General features: G+C 32.5%; 1 protein-coding gene across 1 annotated transcript; it reads left to right on the top strand.

Moving 5' to 3' along the window:
* The first annotated feature begins 15,382 nt into the window (after positions 1-15,382).
* Positions 15,383-17,459, top strand: LOC133690357 (1-aminocyclopropane-1-carboxylate synthase 7-like). Its single transcript, XM_062110626.1, has 4 exons — positions 15,383-15,680; positions 15,792-15,920; positions 16,041-16,201; positions 16,290-17,459. The coding sequence occupies exons 1-4, from the start codon at positions 15,510-15,512 to the stop codon at positions 17,149-17,151; spliced, it is 1,323 nt and encodes a 440-aa protein (XP_061966610.1). The 5' UTR covers positions 15,383-15,509; the 3' UTR covers positions 17,152-17,459.
* The last annotated feature ends 1,174 nt before the right edge of the window (positions 17,460-18,633 follow it).

The raw sequence follows: 18,633 nt of genomic DNA, 5'->3' as shown, positions 1-18,633 counted from the left end.
TTAGGGGTGAGCAAAAACACTGAAAAATCAATTTAATCGAAAAAACAGAATTGGTAAAAAAACCCGATTAAACCAGTTAAAATATTTAGAAAAATGTCCGGTTCGGTTTTGGTGTGCCTAAACCGACCAACCCGAATCGAACCGGTTCGGTTTAGAAATGAAAAAAAAAAGCCGCGGGCCGCCTCCTCCCTCCCATTAGCCATTAGGCATTAACAATTAACCCTAGCACAAACCATTTTTCATTTATTTCACTTTCAATTTCACACAGCCGCCCCCTCCCCTCCTATTAACCCTTTCATCCACAGTGACACAATCACTACCCTCGCGCCCTCCCATTAACAGCCGCCCCCTCCCTTAAAAAGTTTAGAGACACAGACAATGTCTATAAGTAAACCAAGCCATTTCCTCTCTTTCCCTCAAAACTCCAACTTGAAACTTAAAACCTCACTAAGATTAAAACTTTCGGTTCAATTTCAGAGATTAATTTGTTATGGGGTTAAGGATTCTAATGAAGAGACTAAAGCAGTGGTGGATTTTGGTGGTGGGGGAGGTGGGGGTGGAGGTGGGGATGATGGTGATGGCGATGGGAAAATAGAGAAAAAAGATGGGATTTTGGCAGAGTGGTTAAATTTCATTGTTGATGATGTGAAGACTGTGTTTGCTGTTGTTGTTGTTTCCCTTGCATTTTGTTTTTTTGTAGCAGAGCCAAGATTCATTCCTTCTCTGTCCATGTATCCAACATTTGATGTTGACAATCGTGTTTTTTCAGAGAAGATAACAATTAACATAACTTCCTTTCCTTTTCTTTCTTTCCTTTTATGATGTTAATGAGGTTTTGTGGGAGTAAATTTGATGCTGAACTGAGGCACATTTCAGTCACAGAAAAAAAACCATAGGTTTTTTTGGTTTTGGACCTCAAAAACCGAAACCGGTTGGTTTGGACCGGTTCCGATTCGGTTTGGGTTCCTCTTTTTTTTCCGGTTTGGTTGTTTTTTAGAGGTAAAAACCGAATTGAACCGAACCGAAAATGATCACCCCTAATTTTTATACAATATTGTTGGAGGCAAGTATAGGTAAAAAAAGAACTCTAAAGGCAACAAGAGGCTACATAATTGTTCATTATACCTATTGGTTATTCAATGAAGAGTCACCATGAAAAGAGAGGAATGATATAATCTAAGCAAGGTCAAATTTAGGTTTTGGTGTAAAATTTTCTACTGTCCAATTTTATACTATCAAACATAACTTAAAAAAACAACGTTGGATTAGTCTATGACTTTTACAAGATATTCTAAACATGCTTTTCTACATTGGGTTAAAATTTAAGGTAAATCAAAGTTAGGTAAAAGATTATTTCAGAGAGTCAAAGTTACTGGATCAATCTTATCAAATTTGCTGTTTGGACCTTTGTCTATTGTTTGGACTATATATAGAGTTATAAAAAGTATTATGTTGAGATTCTAATTGATTTGGAAAGTAGACATCCATACCTTTCTAGTGATATGTGGTTCTAATTCATCTATACAAGAAATAACAACGTGTTTGAAGTCAAGAAAGAAATCTTCCAGGAATGTGGGAAAAGTGGAGAAATATTGTTTCCTTACGTATTATGGATTCTAGTCAACAACAGGATTCCTTAATGCTCTTGGAAACATGTGTGGCAGCTATTGACTTACCTATTCTAAAAAGATTCTATGTGAAACAAGGAGATATTTATTACAACAACTATTATACATAATTTGCAAGGATTCCATATCTATTATGAAATGTATGTTATGGCAAAGAGGCTTGAGATTTTGTTGTTGTTCTTTTTATTTTATTTTATAGGATTTCCTAGTACATCAAAGAGAAGGGAGGCAATTTAAGGGAGAAAATTCCAGAAATTAAAAACAAAGTTTCTAGCTAATTTGAAGCATGAAGTTTCGACAAAGACTCTATGAAAGCAAAAGGAATTTTTGGCCATGCATAAAGGTTTCAAGCAAGAGGAATTTGTTTTATGATGTTTTTTTTTATCGATTTATTTTAGTGTTGAAAATTATTAGCTTTGGACTTTATTCTAAATTAGATATTATTTTAGGGTTTATTTCAATATTAGACTTGTGTTAGTTAATTACTAGATATGACTCATTTTCTAGCAACCCAAAAAGGGTTCATTAGGTTTATTTAGAGGGGATAAAGGACTATATATTTCTTTTATGGTTGCAAGTTTAAGCAACTGTGATAATTAGAATAAACAAGTTTTTTCATTTGTTTTATGTGTTACAAACAACCTTTTTTGCAGGGACGAAGACCGTACACTAACTTATTGAAGATCAACTGACTTTATAGTGTCATTCACATACTTCGGGTTCTTAAGTGTATGGTTATCTTTTGGTTCAAGTTTATTCCAATACCTTTGGTTCTTAGGTACATGGTTACCTCTAGGTTAGAGTTCATTCAAACCTGATTTTTTTGGCTTTATAAGTTGTATTTCATTTCTTAAGTGCATGGTTATCTTTTGGTTCAAGTTTATTCCAATACCTTTGGTTCTTAGGTACATGGTTATCTCTAGGTTAGAGTTCATTCAAACCTGATTTTTTTGGCTTTATAAGTTGTATTTCAACTTCTTCAAGGTTTGCTTGATCACATGATCAAAAGGTATGTATCATTTAATTATGATTCGTGACTAACAGTTTATCAAGGCATGCCAATGAATAATCAATGAGTTTATGTTGGGTTCATTGAACCTAGATAAGATCTTAGAAAGGGTCAATGGATAATTCCTTGTTATAGTTTATTTATCCTATGGTGCCCAAGATTCACTCATAATATTTGCTAAATAAATGAAAATCGTATGCCCCAATCCTTCTCAAGTAATGACCATCATGAATTCATTTACTCGAAATAGGATCTAGTGACATGAAAGTCCTTTATGGATAAAATTTTGACAAATGACCTTTTTTAAGGTTCATTTACTTAACAATCACCTTTTTATGATTTAACTTTTTGCTGGTTAACCCTTATCAGTGTTTGTACACACTAGTGCTATAACTTGTGCATGCATATCCACAATAACTGAACAACCTTGTGCCTATGCATACGTGTAAACTAATAAAAAAAAAACCAATACTCCTAGTTGTTTTGGTGAATATTGAACTTAAATATTTCCAAGACTTATTTTTCATTTAAAATTCAAAAGAACGAGTTAATCATCTTGATATCTAAGGTAATGGACCATGTTTAGTCTATTTTACTGTAAATACTAAATGCGAATAATAAGATATTTTTGACATGATTTAGAAGAAAACAAGGATGAGTTTGTTTAAAGGTTTGAGATGTTAGCCTAATAGGCCTTTTAATATGAGTTGAACCCTTATTGGGTTTTATAAACAAGTTATAAAACCCAATACAAATGTATAAATAAACATTGATTTTCTATCATTTAGAACCAAAAGACCATGTCAATACATATTATTTAATATATCAATGTTCATACATAAAGAAAAACAACATATTGCAACGTGAAGGATAATGATGAAATGATAAAAAAAAATGAAAGGAAACACATGAAATGACAGGGAATGATCGATTAAACGAAACTAAAAGACAATACAACTATGACTTTAAGTTTTTAGCCGTTAGGGTTATAAATGGTTTATGGAAGAAGACAAAAAATAGAAGAGATGTATACTTGGCCTCTAAATAACGTTGCTTGGCATTGACAAGTTTCAAAATTCCTTGAATATTAGTCCACTTTCAAATGTAATACCCCTGCAGTTTAAAGTTTTTTAAACATGCCAAAGTTTAAGCCAAACAAAAAAAAAACATTCAAATTGAATTCCTAACTTGATTTCAAAGTAAGACTTTAATTTCTTTGCTTTTCAAAAAGTCATTAGATTTTAAAATCCTTTTAGTTGAAGAAAAAATTAGTTGTATACATTTTTTTTTATATTCAATTAAGCCATTGATTGAATTAATAGGACCTTGCAATTCATTCTAAATTGATAATTTTGGTCATTGGTCTTTCAATTCTTCCAATTAAAAATGATATCAATTCAATTGCACCTTTAAAAAATCATGTTTGATTAAAGCCTGAAAAATTTATGCAGTCAACTTGAAATTCTCTTTTGGATTTTCTTTTTTTTACATATTTTTAAAAGTATTTTTGATTATTCTTGAAAATAACTCAAGGGTAAAAATGGGTTATAACACTTAAAATGGATGTATCGATATACATTAAGGGTGTAATGCTATTTGAATCTACAAAGAAGTGTTCATATATTAAATGTTAGTTTCAGTACAAGTAACAAAAAAATTGAACAATATCCCCCTCAATAGAAGAATTGTAAAAGTATCTTGATTTAAGATGCCAATTGGGTTATTAGACTCTTGATCATCATCATCAGATATTCAAAGTCATCTTGTCACCTTTTATAAAAGGCTACCCCATATCCAATCCAATCGAGTCTTTTTATGTTAGCATACATGTTTATATTTTTATTTATTTAATTGTTGTTAATAAAAATAGAGCTTATCCCTAAAAGGGCAAACTCACCTTGTACGTCTACAATACTAGACTTAGAACATAAATGGAAAATGTAGAGAAATCTCTCTTGAAGAAAATTCACCAGAGGGATATGGAATTAATGATAAACGAGATAACAAACCTCACTAGTTTGCTTGAACAAGCCCTTTAGACTTGGTTGTTTGAAGAAGGACCCTCTAATAAAGAGAATGCTCTAAAAATGCACACTGCATAACATATTTTTATGGCTCTTAGAACTCCAGACATACCACTAGGTTTTCACCTATATTTGAAAAGCTCCTCATCCTCTATTAATGCTACCCACAACAAAAGGCCTTAATTTACACTAATTAAGAGCTTTTAGGAGTGATACCTAATACCCAGTTTTTAAAAGCTCATCATCCTCTATTAATGCTACTTTTTTTTACCAATAAACAAGATTTTCTCTAACTCTAGAGCCTACTAAGCCTACTAAAAAGGATGTTATGAATGAAAATCCTTAGGAAGAAATAAAGGCTAAAATTTCATAGAGACCTCTAATGAAAAGAATGCTTTAGAAATCAACATGTCTCTATGGCTCTTGGAACTCCAAACATACCACTTGGTTTTCACCCATATCAAATAAACCTTAGCAAGAAGCTTTAGTTTACACTAATCAAGGGTTCTTATAGGGGGCTAAAAACTCATCATCCTTTATTAGTGCTATCATCTTACCAACAGATAAGATTTTCTCCAACTCTAGAGCCTACTAAAAAGGATGTTGTGAATGAAAAGCTTTAGAAAGAAATAGAGGCTAAAATGTTTTTGGTAAATGAAGAAAACATGAGAGCAATTAAGGGCATGAACTGTATGACTCTATAAAGGCTTCTGAAATATACCTGATGTTAAATATGGTTGTTTTATGAAAGTTTAAAGTGCCTAAATTCACCAAGTACATAAATGTTGAATGACCTAAGACTTACATGAGGATTTACTATAGTAAAATGGAAAAGATGATCAAAGATGATAAACTACTTATGCATTTCTTTCATGAAAATTTGAGTGGCATGGCTATCTCTTAGTACACAAGTTGAAATAGAAACAATATTAAGGAATGGAAGTATCTAGTTCATGCATTTATATGCCAATATAAATTCAATATGAAAGTGACACCTAACTGAAAGAGGTTTGCAAGCAATGAATAAAAAGACCAAAGAGTCAGTAAAAAAATAAGCCCAATATTAGCAAGAAACTGTATCTCAAATCTAGCCTCCTCTTATAGAAAAAAGGTTGGTCACTCTTTTCATTAATACTTTTAAGAGCACATTCTAAGAGTATCTATTAGGACATGAGTCTGCTAGTTTTATAGACACTGTAATAATTGCTGAATAAGTAAAGAAATATATTAAGGCTATAAGGGTAAATGAGATGACTGAATAATAAAAAGGAGGAAACTTCAGCAAAAAAATGATGCAAAATGCAAATGTGGATAATTACACTTATCGACTAAGAAATTATAAGAATAACCATGATATACTTTTTTACTCTCAAGAGAACATAACCAATACCACTCCTTCACCATATAACCTATCCTACCCCACGTACCCCATACCATTAAACATTTAGTTGAAATTGTGTTTGCTATGTTTTCATAGACTTTACAGTTCTCCTAATACTACCCATAAAACACCTAATAAAATCCTGATTACCAAAACACTCAATTTTATTTCCAAAATCTAAACATGAAGAATAATCCTCTCTCAAATCATAATAATAGAGGTATGAATATATCATCATTTGAGAATATGATGGTTGTTCAGAACCAAGCAGCTTTACAAGTGTTAATTGCAACTTTGTTTGATATGTTGAAAGTCGCTAGTTATATAAACAGCCCAAAGGTAACCCAACATGCATTATAGAACATTTTGGCAAGTTACACCTAGACTGGAGACATGACATTGATGATTACGAGGAGTTTCACCATAAGGTTCAAACTTGATTAAAGTTTGGTTTCCTTAAATTTGAAAATAATAGAGAAAAACAAGAGGTTATATGGTAGTCACTAAAGATGTGGATTTAATGGCTTATCAGTAACAAAACAACAAGAATGGACCATCTAGGCTAATCTTAAAGAAGTAATGCCTTACAATTACAACTATTATTCCTACAGTGGATAATAGCTTCTAATCATGCAAGCTTATATGGATGAAATGGAAAAAGATATGTGGCTTAACTTAAAGGAGGTGATATTACACTTTTGAAGAGCTTGAAAAACAAAAAAGTGAGAAAAAAAGACTAACCACTCAATTAGTAGCCTCTGAGATGAAAAAGGTTGGTGCATGACGAGGAGGCTATAGAATTCATCAAGTCGATGAAACATAATGAATATAGTATAACGATGGATTTCTTTTTAGATGTAGATATACTATACAAGAAAGGATTTGATGAGACTATACCGAGATGTTTGGATAAAAAAATGATATAAGCTATGGAAAAATACATGAGGATGGTTGTGCCAAACATGCTAATGGACATATGATGACACAATAAATGCAAAGAAGTGGATGCTTCTAGACCATAACAGAGAAAGATTGTAATGGTTATATGTTAAAATGTTATAAATGCTAGATTTTGGCTAACAAGATAAATGCAGTATCAATTCTTTTCCACAACATGACAATACTTTAACCATTCATGATGTGAGGAATAAATGTGATTGGATCAATAATCCAAAAGCAAGTAGCCAATATTGATTTATCTTAGCAATAATAAACTATTTTGCAAAATGGGTTAAAGTGGCTTTCTACATCCATGTTATTTAAAAAGTGGTCCAATGATTTATTAAGAGAGACATCATCTACTAATATGGTTTGCTAGAAGCGATAACAATTGATATGCTCATAATTTCAATGGAAAGATGATTAAGGATTAATGCTAATAGTAGATGATCAAACATATTAATTCATTGCCTTATCGACTAATAAAGTAGTAAAAGTGGTGAATAAGAACATAAAGAACATTGTGAAGAAAATAGTCATCACCTATACATGTTGGCATGAAATACTTCCATATACACTGCATGGTTATTGTACTATTGTAAAAACATCTACAGGTGAAACCCCATACTCTCTAGTATACAACGTAAAGGCGATGATGCCCTTCAAAGTGAAACTATCTTTTTTTAAAGATACTGGAAAAAAAATACAGAGTTAGATGAGTCAGAATAGGTCAAATCTAGTATGAACATTTGAACTTAATCAATGAGAAAATGTTGGTTGTGATTTATGTCACACATGGGCGAAAGACGGATTTTAGGGACCGAAAGAGTCACCATCTAGTTATTTGGTTCAGGGTCACTAGGAAGGTATACTGGTCTTATCAGAGATTCGAGGGTAAGGGACTGATTGTGGCTAGAAAAGATATTAATACCCCTAGCGCACCCTACCCGAGGTAAACTGCTTTATGATTTGATGTGGTTTAGAGATTTTGATGGTTTTTTGGTTGGTGATCTATCAGTGGTTTTGAATTTGAGCATGTTGAACATTTTGAGGAATATACTAGTTGTTTTGCAAAAAGGATGTTTATAAGCTAATTTTAAAAGGTGTGACTTTATGGAAAAAAAATATATTTCTTGGATATGTTGCTAGTATAAAAGGTATTGAGATGAATGAGGAAAATGTTACGACTATCCAATAATGACCCACACCTAAGTCAATCATTTAGGTAATAAGTTTTCATGGTTTGACTAGTTTTTTTTATATAAGATTTGTTAAGGATTTTAGTATTCTAGTGCACCTTTAATTTAGATAGTTAAGAGATTTGTGGGTTTTAAATTGGGTAGAGAAGAAGAACATGCTTTTAGTTTATTAAATGAAAAAATAATTTCAGCTCTATTATTATCATTGCTTGATTTTACAAAAACTTTTGAAATTGAATATGATATCTTAGAGATAGGTAATATAACTATTTTAATGTAGGGAAAAAAAAGACTTATAGCTTATTTTAACGAAAAGCTCAATGGTGAAAAGCTCAATGGTGTAGGATTGAATTATCATACTTATGATAAAGAGTTTTATGCTCTAGCAAGAACTTTGAAAACTTGACAACATTACTTGTGACCTAAGAAGTTTGTTATCCATACCGATCATGAGTGATTGAAACATATTAAATGCTAAGGGAAGCTGAGTTGTCGGCATGCCAATCGGGTAGAGTTAATTGAAACATTCCCATTACTTGCCTTTCTTTTTCTCATTACTTAAAATTGACCCAAGAATTACAAATTGTAATTAAGTTTTTCTTTAAATGTCGCATTAAAGGTAAGCGAGTCGACTTTGTATGTGAATATTAATTTTTCATTAATTTTATGTTGTTTGAAACTCCCTGGTAACTTAAAATCAGTACAAAAATTATAAATCTTAATAAGGTTTCTCCTCGAATGTCGTATCAAAGGTAGATAAGTTGTGTAGGTGAATGTTGATTTATCTTCATATTTTAGCCTCCATTTAATTTGAAATATTTTGTATTTTCCTCATAATCCAAAATTGTCTCGAGATTATGAATTCTAATTAGGTTTTTCTTTTAAAGTCACATTAAAGTTAAGGGAGTTCGTATTTTTTTTATGAATGTAGGTGGAATATGTTTTGCGCTTTAACAAGTAAAATAGAAAAATGGGTCAAAGTCTAAAAAACCATAGCCATCCTTGGGTCCAACACTCGTATTCAAAAAATAAGGATTATACTTTGTTGCCAGGATAAATTAATGTTTTAGGTTTTAGTAGTCTTACACTTTTAATGACTAAAATACACATACCAGTTTAGAATTTTTTTTTAGCATGTACACATACCGTATATCATTAAAAACAAACGTACCTATATTATTAAAAACAAACATGAAGCATTTTATCTTAGATAAAATGTTTTAGGGTGATTTAATTTATTTTTTTTAGCATAACCGTCCTTTTATGTAGAAAAATCAATTAGAGCTCTTAGTTGTTATAAAACTAGGTAGTGACTTTTTCCTTAATGTCCTTTGCTTTTTTTTTTTTTTATTGAAAGCTTATTAAAGTGTTTGAGAGTATGATAGCTGTTGTTTTTCAAAGTGTTTTTTTATTTAGAAATGCATCAAAAGAATATATATTTTTTACTTTTAAAAAATTATTTTTCATATCAACACATTTAAATAATCTAAAAACTTCAAAAAAATACTTTTAAAATACAAAAATAAATAGATTGAAAAGTTTATTTTTGGCACATAAGTGGAAGTGGAAGCCAATCAACTTGTTTGAGACTGATGTAACACAAACATAATTAATTGGTTGGGAAGGAGGGAAAAACAATTACATAAAGAAATTCAAAGCAGAATATTAAATGGAAACTAATCATGATCATATATAACAATATTTAAAGACTTTAAAGTATTAATATTTGTTTTTATATGTTCTCATTTACTATTGCCAGTCAAAGCAAGCAGTGTCGTTATAGCTACCGTTCGTGTACTAATTCAATGTAAGTCCCATTTTTGAAAGCTTTCGGAAATTTCCAGCATATTATTGACGTTTTTCTGCACTTTTTTTCCCCTCAAAATGTGACTAGTAAACATGACTGCAATGAGCACCGCCATGGCCATGCTCAATTGGGACTTTATATATCGAACGTCACAGATCCCTCTGGGGTTCACAAAACGTGTTCGTACGAACACGCTTGTAGGAATAATTAATATATGCGATGTAATGAAAAAGGACCTATTAAAAAACTGGAATAAAGAAAAAAGGAAGGCATCAAAGTGAGAGAAGGTAGAAGAAACGTAGTTGTGATCGATGAAATCCATTGCAAAAATCGTTGTATTAGAAATCTGACCTACCCAATATTCTCATGTCATCTTTTCCTTGACATCATCTCTTCGTGATTAGTACTGTCAAGGTTCCCACTTGGGAGGTACTCTCCATGCATCTTCCAAGAAGATTATCATCAGGAAGCAAGCAAGCATGCTTGCTCGTATTTTGTTTTTTAAAAAATAATGTATCTGTGGCATAATCTTAGTTACTTGAACTCAAGTGATGAAGTTAATTTATGTATTTTTGTAAGTAATCCTCATCTATTATATAATATCATATATACAACCGCTACATTTTGTTTGTTTACGGATTTTAAATTTATTGTTTTTGTTGTGTGTGTGTGTGTGTGTGTGTGAGGGGAGCTGTGTTTCGAAACCCAACATAATCAAGGAATGTGATAAGTTGGTTATTTTTCAATGAATATTCATTTTTACATGTAGAAAGTCTGAGGAAATGTATCAATTACTTAGTATCATTTTTCACTCCAAAAAGATTACAGGAGAAGTACCCTTATCTTATCTAGACTTGGGTCGGTTTTCTCATGTTTAGACTAATTAATTTGATGCTGGCACAGCATGCACTGGATGCTTACGATGCATGCTGATCTTATTTAATCAAAAGTACATATAAAAAGGAACCCGCGGCAAATGTTGGGAGGCAATTTTCAGTAAATCCAGACAGAAAAGCATTTTGTAGCCCGTAACCACAACATCAAGTGACCAAAGCAACACTTTACTAAACTGATGTTGACACAGTGAGCTGTTGATGATTAAAAAAGAGTTTATTATGTTAAGAGTATAATCCAAAAGCAATTAGTTTAAATACACAGTCGCAGTGCAGTGTTGAAGAATGCTACTACTTCAATGCTAGCCAGTTGTAATTAAGCTGTCCTTTATATTGATCCCATTGACCAATCCTTTTCCTTTCCGAGTCCCAACTTCTAGGCTGCTTCCGGGATGAGCTGTACTTTGTAATGGTGTTGCAGCAGATGTAGAAGAAGCCATAACGTGTATAGTCAAAACATGAGTGGGACTGTTCTTGAATGGTCATAAATTTGAGTTTTTTTTTAAGGGTAATGAGATTTATATAGTTATTAATTTTAAAATTAAAATGTACGTAAATATGAATATCTACATTGAAAAAAAATACACAAGCAGGACTTACCGTAGCCTGCAAGTTACATTAGAACACGTACGATGTACTAATGGGGTATGGTGTTTGTGGTCTCAATTGAGCTACTGAGAACAGGTGTGCTACTGAGAACAGGAGAAGCTATCTGCTTTGCTCATGCGAAAGGAACACACTTTTCATGAAAACGATCATGATAGCAATATAAATACGTTTAGAATCAATATCAAAATATCGTTACCTTTAATGATACGAGCTATAACACAAAAAGACATGATTTTGGTCGATAATCCATTTTATGCCCATAACAAAAACAATTTGGGAACTTTGGCGTTCCATCTTGTTCATGATGATAGAACCAAATAAGTTTCATAATGATCAACGAAAATAACCAAAATAAATAAATAATTGATCTCCATTAAATGAAAGAGCGGGAGAAGTTCATATATATTGTTGTAATTCAATTTTGATCCATTGACTTTTAATTTAATTTTTATAGGGTTTCAAATGTAAAATTAAATATCAGAGATTTATTTCAATGAAAAGTGTTATTTGTCAACTTGCGTGAAAATTAAGGACTACAATGTGCTTTTGTCATACTATCTTTATCTTCAAGATAATCATTCTCTTCAAAATAATCCTTGTCTTCAAGATAATGATAGTTATCTGCTTTCAAATTTTATTCTTAATCAAATTCAAATTTCAAAGAAGAGAATGAGTTTGATTGAAACTTGGTTTCTCACAAGTGAAGGGCTCTTGCACTATAAATATTGATCTCAGTGTAGGCAGAAAAGGGAGACGATTAGAGAGAAACCCTAAAAGAAGAGACCCCAAGAGAAGGCCCTTACCAGAAACCCTAAAAGAGAGAGAGAGAAAAAAAAAAGAAGGGGGCGGCGAACTCTATACTAGCCGCCGCCCCCATCAACCCTTTTCTTTAGCCTAGTCTCCCTCAACTTTGCCTCCAGCAGCCGCACGCCTAGGTAAGTTTCCTTCCTTCCTTGCTAAAATAATTAACTGGTTACTGTTGCATGCATGCGTGAACTTTTCACTTATGGTTGGGTTAGGTCCAGCCCAAAAAAAAAAAAAAAAAGTGGGCTGGGTCTGGACTTTAGGCCTCGCCAACCCAAATTATGTTTGCTAAGGATGTGCTTGGCAAAACACACCCTTATGCCTTGACCATAATTTTAATGCCCATTCTAATTTGATATTTGACCAAACAAACTCCTTTTCGATAACAGAAAATTCCAAAAATATTTGGGGTCTTCATTGGTTTATTTGTGGGCCCCTTATACTTTGTTTTATTTTTTTCTTTGTGTTTGTATTTTTTGTAGACGTGCTCAATATGTGGATTATTACTGTTAAATGCAAATATGTCGTGCAATGTTTTTTTTACTTCCATCTAAAAAGGAAAAATAATAATAAAGGATAAACAAGAAAAAATGACATAGAAAATTTCTTCTTCAAATTCATTTTTTGCGAAAATATTCACTTACGCTAGAGTCAGGAGTATCGTATTTTTTTGGATTTTTGCGATATTTACCAACGCCAAAGTTGAAAATATTCGTAGGAATTGTTCACTGATGCCAGAGCCAGGAACATGAAAGGAAGAATAAAAAAAGGGAAAAACGAGAACAAATTCTTAGCAATTTTAGACAAAATCAACAATGCAGCCTGTCTTAGGTAGGACATTTAAGGGGTGATAGCATCTTTCCTTTTGTGTAACCAGTCTCGTACCATAGAATCTCTGTTGACCAGTTAGGGTTTCTAGTGACCATAATATTAGGTGGTAACTCTTTGAACAAGATTTTTTTTCCTAAAAGAACAAGATATCAAGTATCTCTTTTTTTTTCAATCGAGTGATTTTTAATCGGTTGCCGTGATATCCGGGTGTGACATATATATATATATATATATATATATATCACCGAAAAGTAAACTCAAATGAACTTTAGAGTACTGATTGTTCAAAAGATTTAAATACAACGTGCAAGATTTGCTTAAAGAACAAGCTGGACAACTAAAACTATTTTTTTTTGCTGTTGAACATGGATTTCTTTATTCAAAAATAAATTAATTAAAATTCGCAAACTGGGGTGATCCGTCTGTGATGCCAAGTTTCAGTAGCAGCTCTTGCAGTTAACAAGGTTTGTGGAATAAAAGTAGCAGAAAATCAGAAAACACATAGAATACACAGTTTTATATATTACTCTTATATTTGTTTATTTATTCAATATGAAATCTGTGGTTGTAACACTCCCTCTCACTAGCATCTTAATAATAATAATAATAATAATAATAATAATAATAATAATTTATTTAATCATTAGTTTCAATACTAGCACTCTTATTCTTCTAACTATCCATTTTTTTTTTAAAAAAGGTTCAAACTCTTGAAATTATATCATTCAGCCACATGTAAAAAACCGTACATCCTAGTTTAAGGCAAATGTAACGCTGCAACTGGTAATTACAGCAAGAATAGTACTCCGGACAAAACACACACACACACACACACACACACATTTATATATATATACATATCTTGTCTCTGTCTTAGAGGCCAAAGCCGCCGAATAGCCGTCATCGACCACTCCTTTCACGTTCTTGAGTACAAGATATATATATATACACACACATAGACACATACACAGATGGATATTCATCGAACCCCGCGTCGATATATGATTTAAATTAAGAAACATGATATTCCATCTCAAAAGAGAAGAAGAGGAAGCAGAAAAGGAAGCACAATATTTTCTTAATTATCCAATGTGTTTTTCTTACTTCTAATTTTCTATTGTTTTTATTCCTTCCCATCAACTGTTTTTTATCCTCTGGGCTTGTCAGTTGAAATCCGCAAGACAAGTATCTTAACCCTTAATTACATGCTGCCATGGCATGCTAAGGCAACAGACAAACTATATAGATATTCATAGATATGCATCTTCAACATGCATGCATTTTTGTGATATATATAAGCCATTGGTTAAGTGATTAATTAAGCAAGTTAATTAATGACCTATGCTCATTAATTATATTATGTTGCTGATCATTAACACTGTTGATGGAGCATGCACACACTTTCCTGCCACGTTGACTTCAGCGACACTGGATAATCCCTCATCTCTACGTACGTGACACTATGCATTCTGCACATGTTTACCATAAACATGTCTTAATTTGCCAAGACACAAGTAGGACTTGCAAAACTAGATCAGTTTACATGATTATTAGAAACTACGATACTTGAAAATCTAATGATGTTATGAAATCTGTTGCTTGATATTAGTTCTGCTGCATGTAGGCCCGTAAGATCTTCTCAAACCTTCTATTTTATCCCAACTTTGTTCCCAAATCAGAATCTAATCTTGTGTAAATTGATATCTTTGGTCAGATCATCATAGCTTAACTACTCTTAGATCTCTTGAAATACTTGCATGCTGTAGATATTGGTTTTAGTATGGAATTTTGGAGTCTTAAGCTCCTTCATGCATCCTGGATTTGGTTAGTCATAGGTTGGGAAGTGGGGACTTGCAGAAATGTTAACAAGACCACTATTATTATTATAACAATAAGGCCTTAAAAGAATCGATCATCGTTAATTTTGAGCCTTTCAAAAAAAAAAAAATTTAACACCCACCCGCCATCAACCACCGTATTCGATGTGGATCGTATAGAAAGATTTAGATGAAGGAAGCTTTAACAAGATGACAGAAATGAACAGTTGTCATTGGAGATAAAAAATATCGTGTGAAAAAAGGGTGAGATTCTTGTTATTGCTTGCATTACAGAATCGGTGATTGATACTGTGCTCTTTTATATATATATTCTCAAGAACCAGGAAAGTTGTGGGACCTTTTCTACGTCAAAGCCTCCAAGACTTCCCTGTATATAAAGAGGGTTTAGTGACAAAGTTTTCATTCAACAATTCTATTCCTTTTCTGCTCTTCGCTCCTTCTCTTTCTCCTTTTCCCTCTCAACTTCCACACCTAGCAGGTTTCTTAATTTTAGAGTAGAGGCCTCTATCTCGTGCAAGAAAGCTTGTTAGGTGCAAGAAATCGAATTATGGCCATAGAGATTGAGCAACCCTCTGTTGGACTCTCAAAAGTTGCAGTTTCCGAAACTCACGGAGAGGACTCCCCGTACTTCGCAGGCTGGAAAGCATATAATGAAGACCCTTACAATGAATCATCTAATCCATCAGGAGTCATACAGATGGGACTGGCAGAAAATCAAGTGAGTCCCTGCAAGACAATATGTCATGCAAGGACTAAAGCTTTTATATTTTAAACCTTTCCAAGAGTTTCTCACTTAAGCTAATGCACTTTGTTGTTCTTCCTTGATCAGGTTTCGTTTGATTTGTTAGAAGAGTACTTGGAACAGCATTCAGAAGCATCTAGCTGGGGAAAAGGATCACCAGGGTTTAGAGAAAATGCCTTGTTTCAAGATTACCATGGACTCGAATCTTTCCGACAGGTACTGCCTTCGTTTTTTTTTTAAAAAAAAAAACCATGATAACTCGCAGCTTTGTATTCCAAAACATACATATAGTACGTAGAAAGAAAACCCTGACATGTCAATTGCATTTGTAAGCAGGCAATGGCAGGTTTCATGGAGCAAATCAGAGGTGGAAGAGCAAAATTTGACCCTGACAGGGTAGTCCTGACAGCAGGAGCAACTGCTGCTAACGAGTTGTTAACCTTCATTCTAGCCAATCCTGGTGATGCTTTGCTAGTTCCAACTCCATACTATCCAGGGTAAGAAGTGGTCCTCGATCAACTCTCTTGAAAGGACATCATTTCATGAGTATTAGTTTTTGATCTCCAATTGGTACTCTTGTTTCAGATTTGACAGGGATTTAAGGTGGAGGACCGGTGCAAAAATTGTACCGATACATTGTGATATCTCAAACAATTTCCAGGTCACTACTCAAGCCTTGGAAGCTGCATATGAGGGCGCAGTAGCCATGAACATCAACGTGAGAGGGGTACTTATAACCAATCCTTCAAATCCACTAGGAGTCACAATCCAGCGCTCTGTTCTGGAAGAGATTCTTGATTTTTCCACCCGCAAAAACATCCATCTTGTGTCCGACGAGATCTACTCAGGATCCACCTTCTCTTCATCTGAATTCATAAGCATTGCTGAGATCCTTGAAGCCCGTGGATATAAAGATTCAGAAAGAGTTCACATAGTTTACAGTCTTTCTAAAGATCTTGGTCTTCCAGGTTTTAGAGTTGGAACTATATACTCATATAATGACAAAGTTGTCACCACTGCGAGAAGGATGTCTAGCTTCACCTTGATTTCTTCTCAAACACAACATCTCCTGGCTTCGATGTTGTCTAACAAGAAGTTCACCGAGAATTACATCAAAGAAAATCGAGAGAGGCTAAGGAAGAGATATGAAATGATAATTCAAGGATTGAGAAGTGCCGGGATAGAGTGTTTGAAAGGTAATGCCGGACTGTTTTGCTGGATGAATTTAAGTCCATTGTTGGAGACACCAACAAGAGAAGGTGAAGTGGCTCTTTGGAAGTCTATCCTTCATGAAGTGAAGCTAAATATATCTCCAGGCTCTTCTTGCCATTGCTCTGAACCTGGATGGTTTAGGGTATGCTTCGCTAACATGAGCGAGGAGACACTTGAAGTCGCACTCAAGAGAATACATAATTTCATGGAACAAAGGAAAACAGCAAGCAGTTGAATTTCCTCTACAGCAGTACTAGTCTCCATTTTTTCCCAAAGGCTCCAGCCATTTTGATTCTTTTAGATGACAAAGACCTCTTTCCAGAGTTGGGTTTGTCTCGTTCTAGTGCATGTCAGATTGAAAGCACACGCATATATAAAAATATTCTTGTTTTCCTGCTTTGCTAAGAAAGTTCTCTATAAACAAACTCCATTTGTATAATTGTGACACTACTTGAACAAGTTCTTTTTCTCAAGCAAGCAATGTATTTGATTTTGAGCTTTAATTAAATAACATAATGTCATAATCATCATTATTTATTGCTATTGCTATTATAAAAGTGATTTGACTTGAGAATCTCCATAAGAAGGCAGACTCTAATGTCATTTGAACTATATATTCTTCCAAATAATATGCATTTTTTGTCAGAGAAAAAGAAAGAAAATTAAAAAAATTAATAAAAAGGGCCCATCGATCATATATATATATATATATATATATATATATATATATATATATATATATAATGATGAATCTTGAAGGGCATCCAGTTTTGAAATGGATTATTTTAAATACTATCTAAGTCACAAATTCATCACTAAATATGGATTTGTTTAATTGCATCCAACTCGAGAGCCCAGTCGAGGGAAAGGGATTTTTTCCAATGATTTTTCTTGAGTTTGTCTTTTCAACGTTTTGTATTGAAGACCTTGCCTTAATGAGTTTGTTTAGCACTTAATCACTGTATTCGTGCTGGAGTATAATTTTAAGTTAATTTTTAATACAAAAAAATACAATTATCATCATTATTAATGTTTATTCAGCATCATGAAATTTTCTAGTTGAGTATTGAAAAAATAATGTTTTCACTTGTTAAAATGAATTGAAAAAACTATGAAATAGTAAATTGTAAAAAATTTGACTAATGCTGCTTCAAGACTAAACATGAAGTTAATCTTCATTGCAAAATGTAAAATACATATACAAATACAAATATTTGACTTCATGATGTATGATATTTTTAAAAATCTATTTCTATTTAATTATATAAAAAATAAAATAGATATTCATAAAAAAAAGTAATGATTAAGATTTTAGCTGGAAAAAAAAAACTTATTCAAAATTACCATCTCTTATTCATGTAAGTTTAATTTTTCTAACAATAGCATGTCATTTTATTAGTAGCATGATTAATTGAATAAAAGTTCTTGGTAATTAAAAAATATTCATCAAAACTCTAATGACTTGAATCCAAGAGCAATAAACTAATCTTTTTAATAAAAAAAAAACCATTTTCATGTTCATATGTGTGTATATATATATAAAACATGTTTTGACACATCCAAAAACATTTATTTATTATGATCATAAAATTAAGTTTTAATAAACACATATGAAAATTATGAATCGATCATTTTCACACACTCATATGAATAACTCCAAAAATAATGAATTTGATAAATTTATATAAAAATATTTAATAATAAATAACAAATAGAT

This window comes from Populus nigra, chromosome 3 (genome assembly GCF_951802175.1).
Source record: "Populus nigra chromosome 3, ddPopNigr1.1, whole genome shotgun sequence".
In the NCBI taxonomy this organism is placed as follows: domain Eukaryota; kingdom Viridiplantae; phylum Streptophyta; class Magnoliopsida; order Malpighiales; family Salicaceae; genus Populus; species Populus nigra.
Note: the sequence above shows the minus strand (reverse complement) of the source record. Positions and strands in the feature narration are given on the sequence as shown.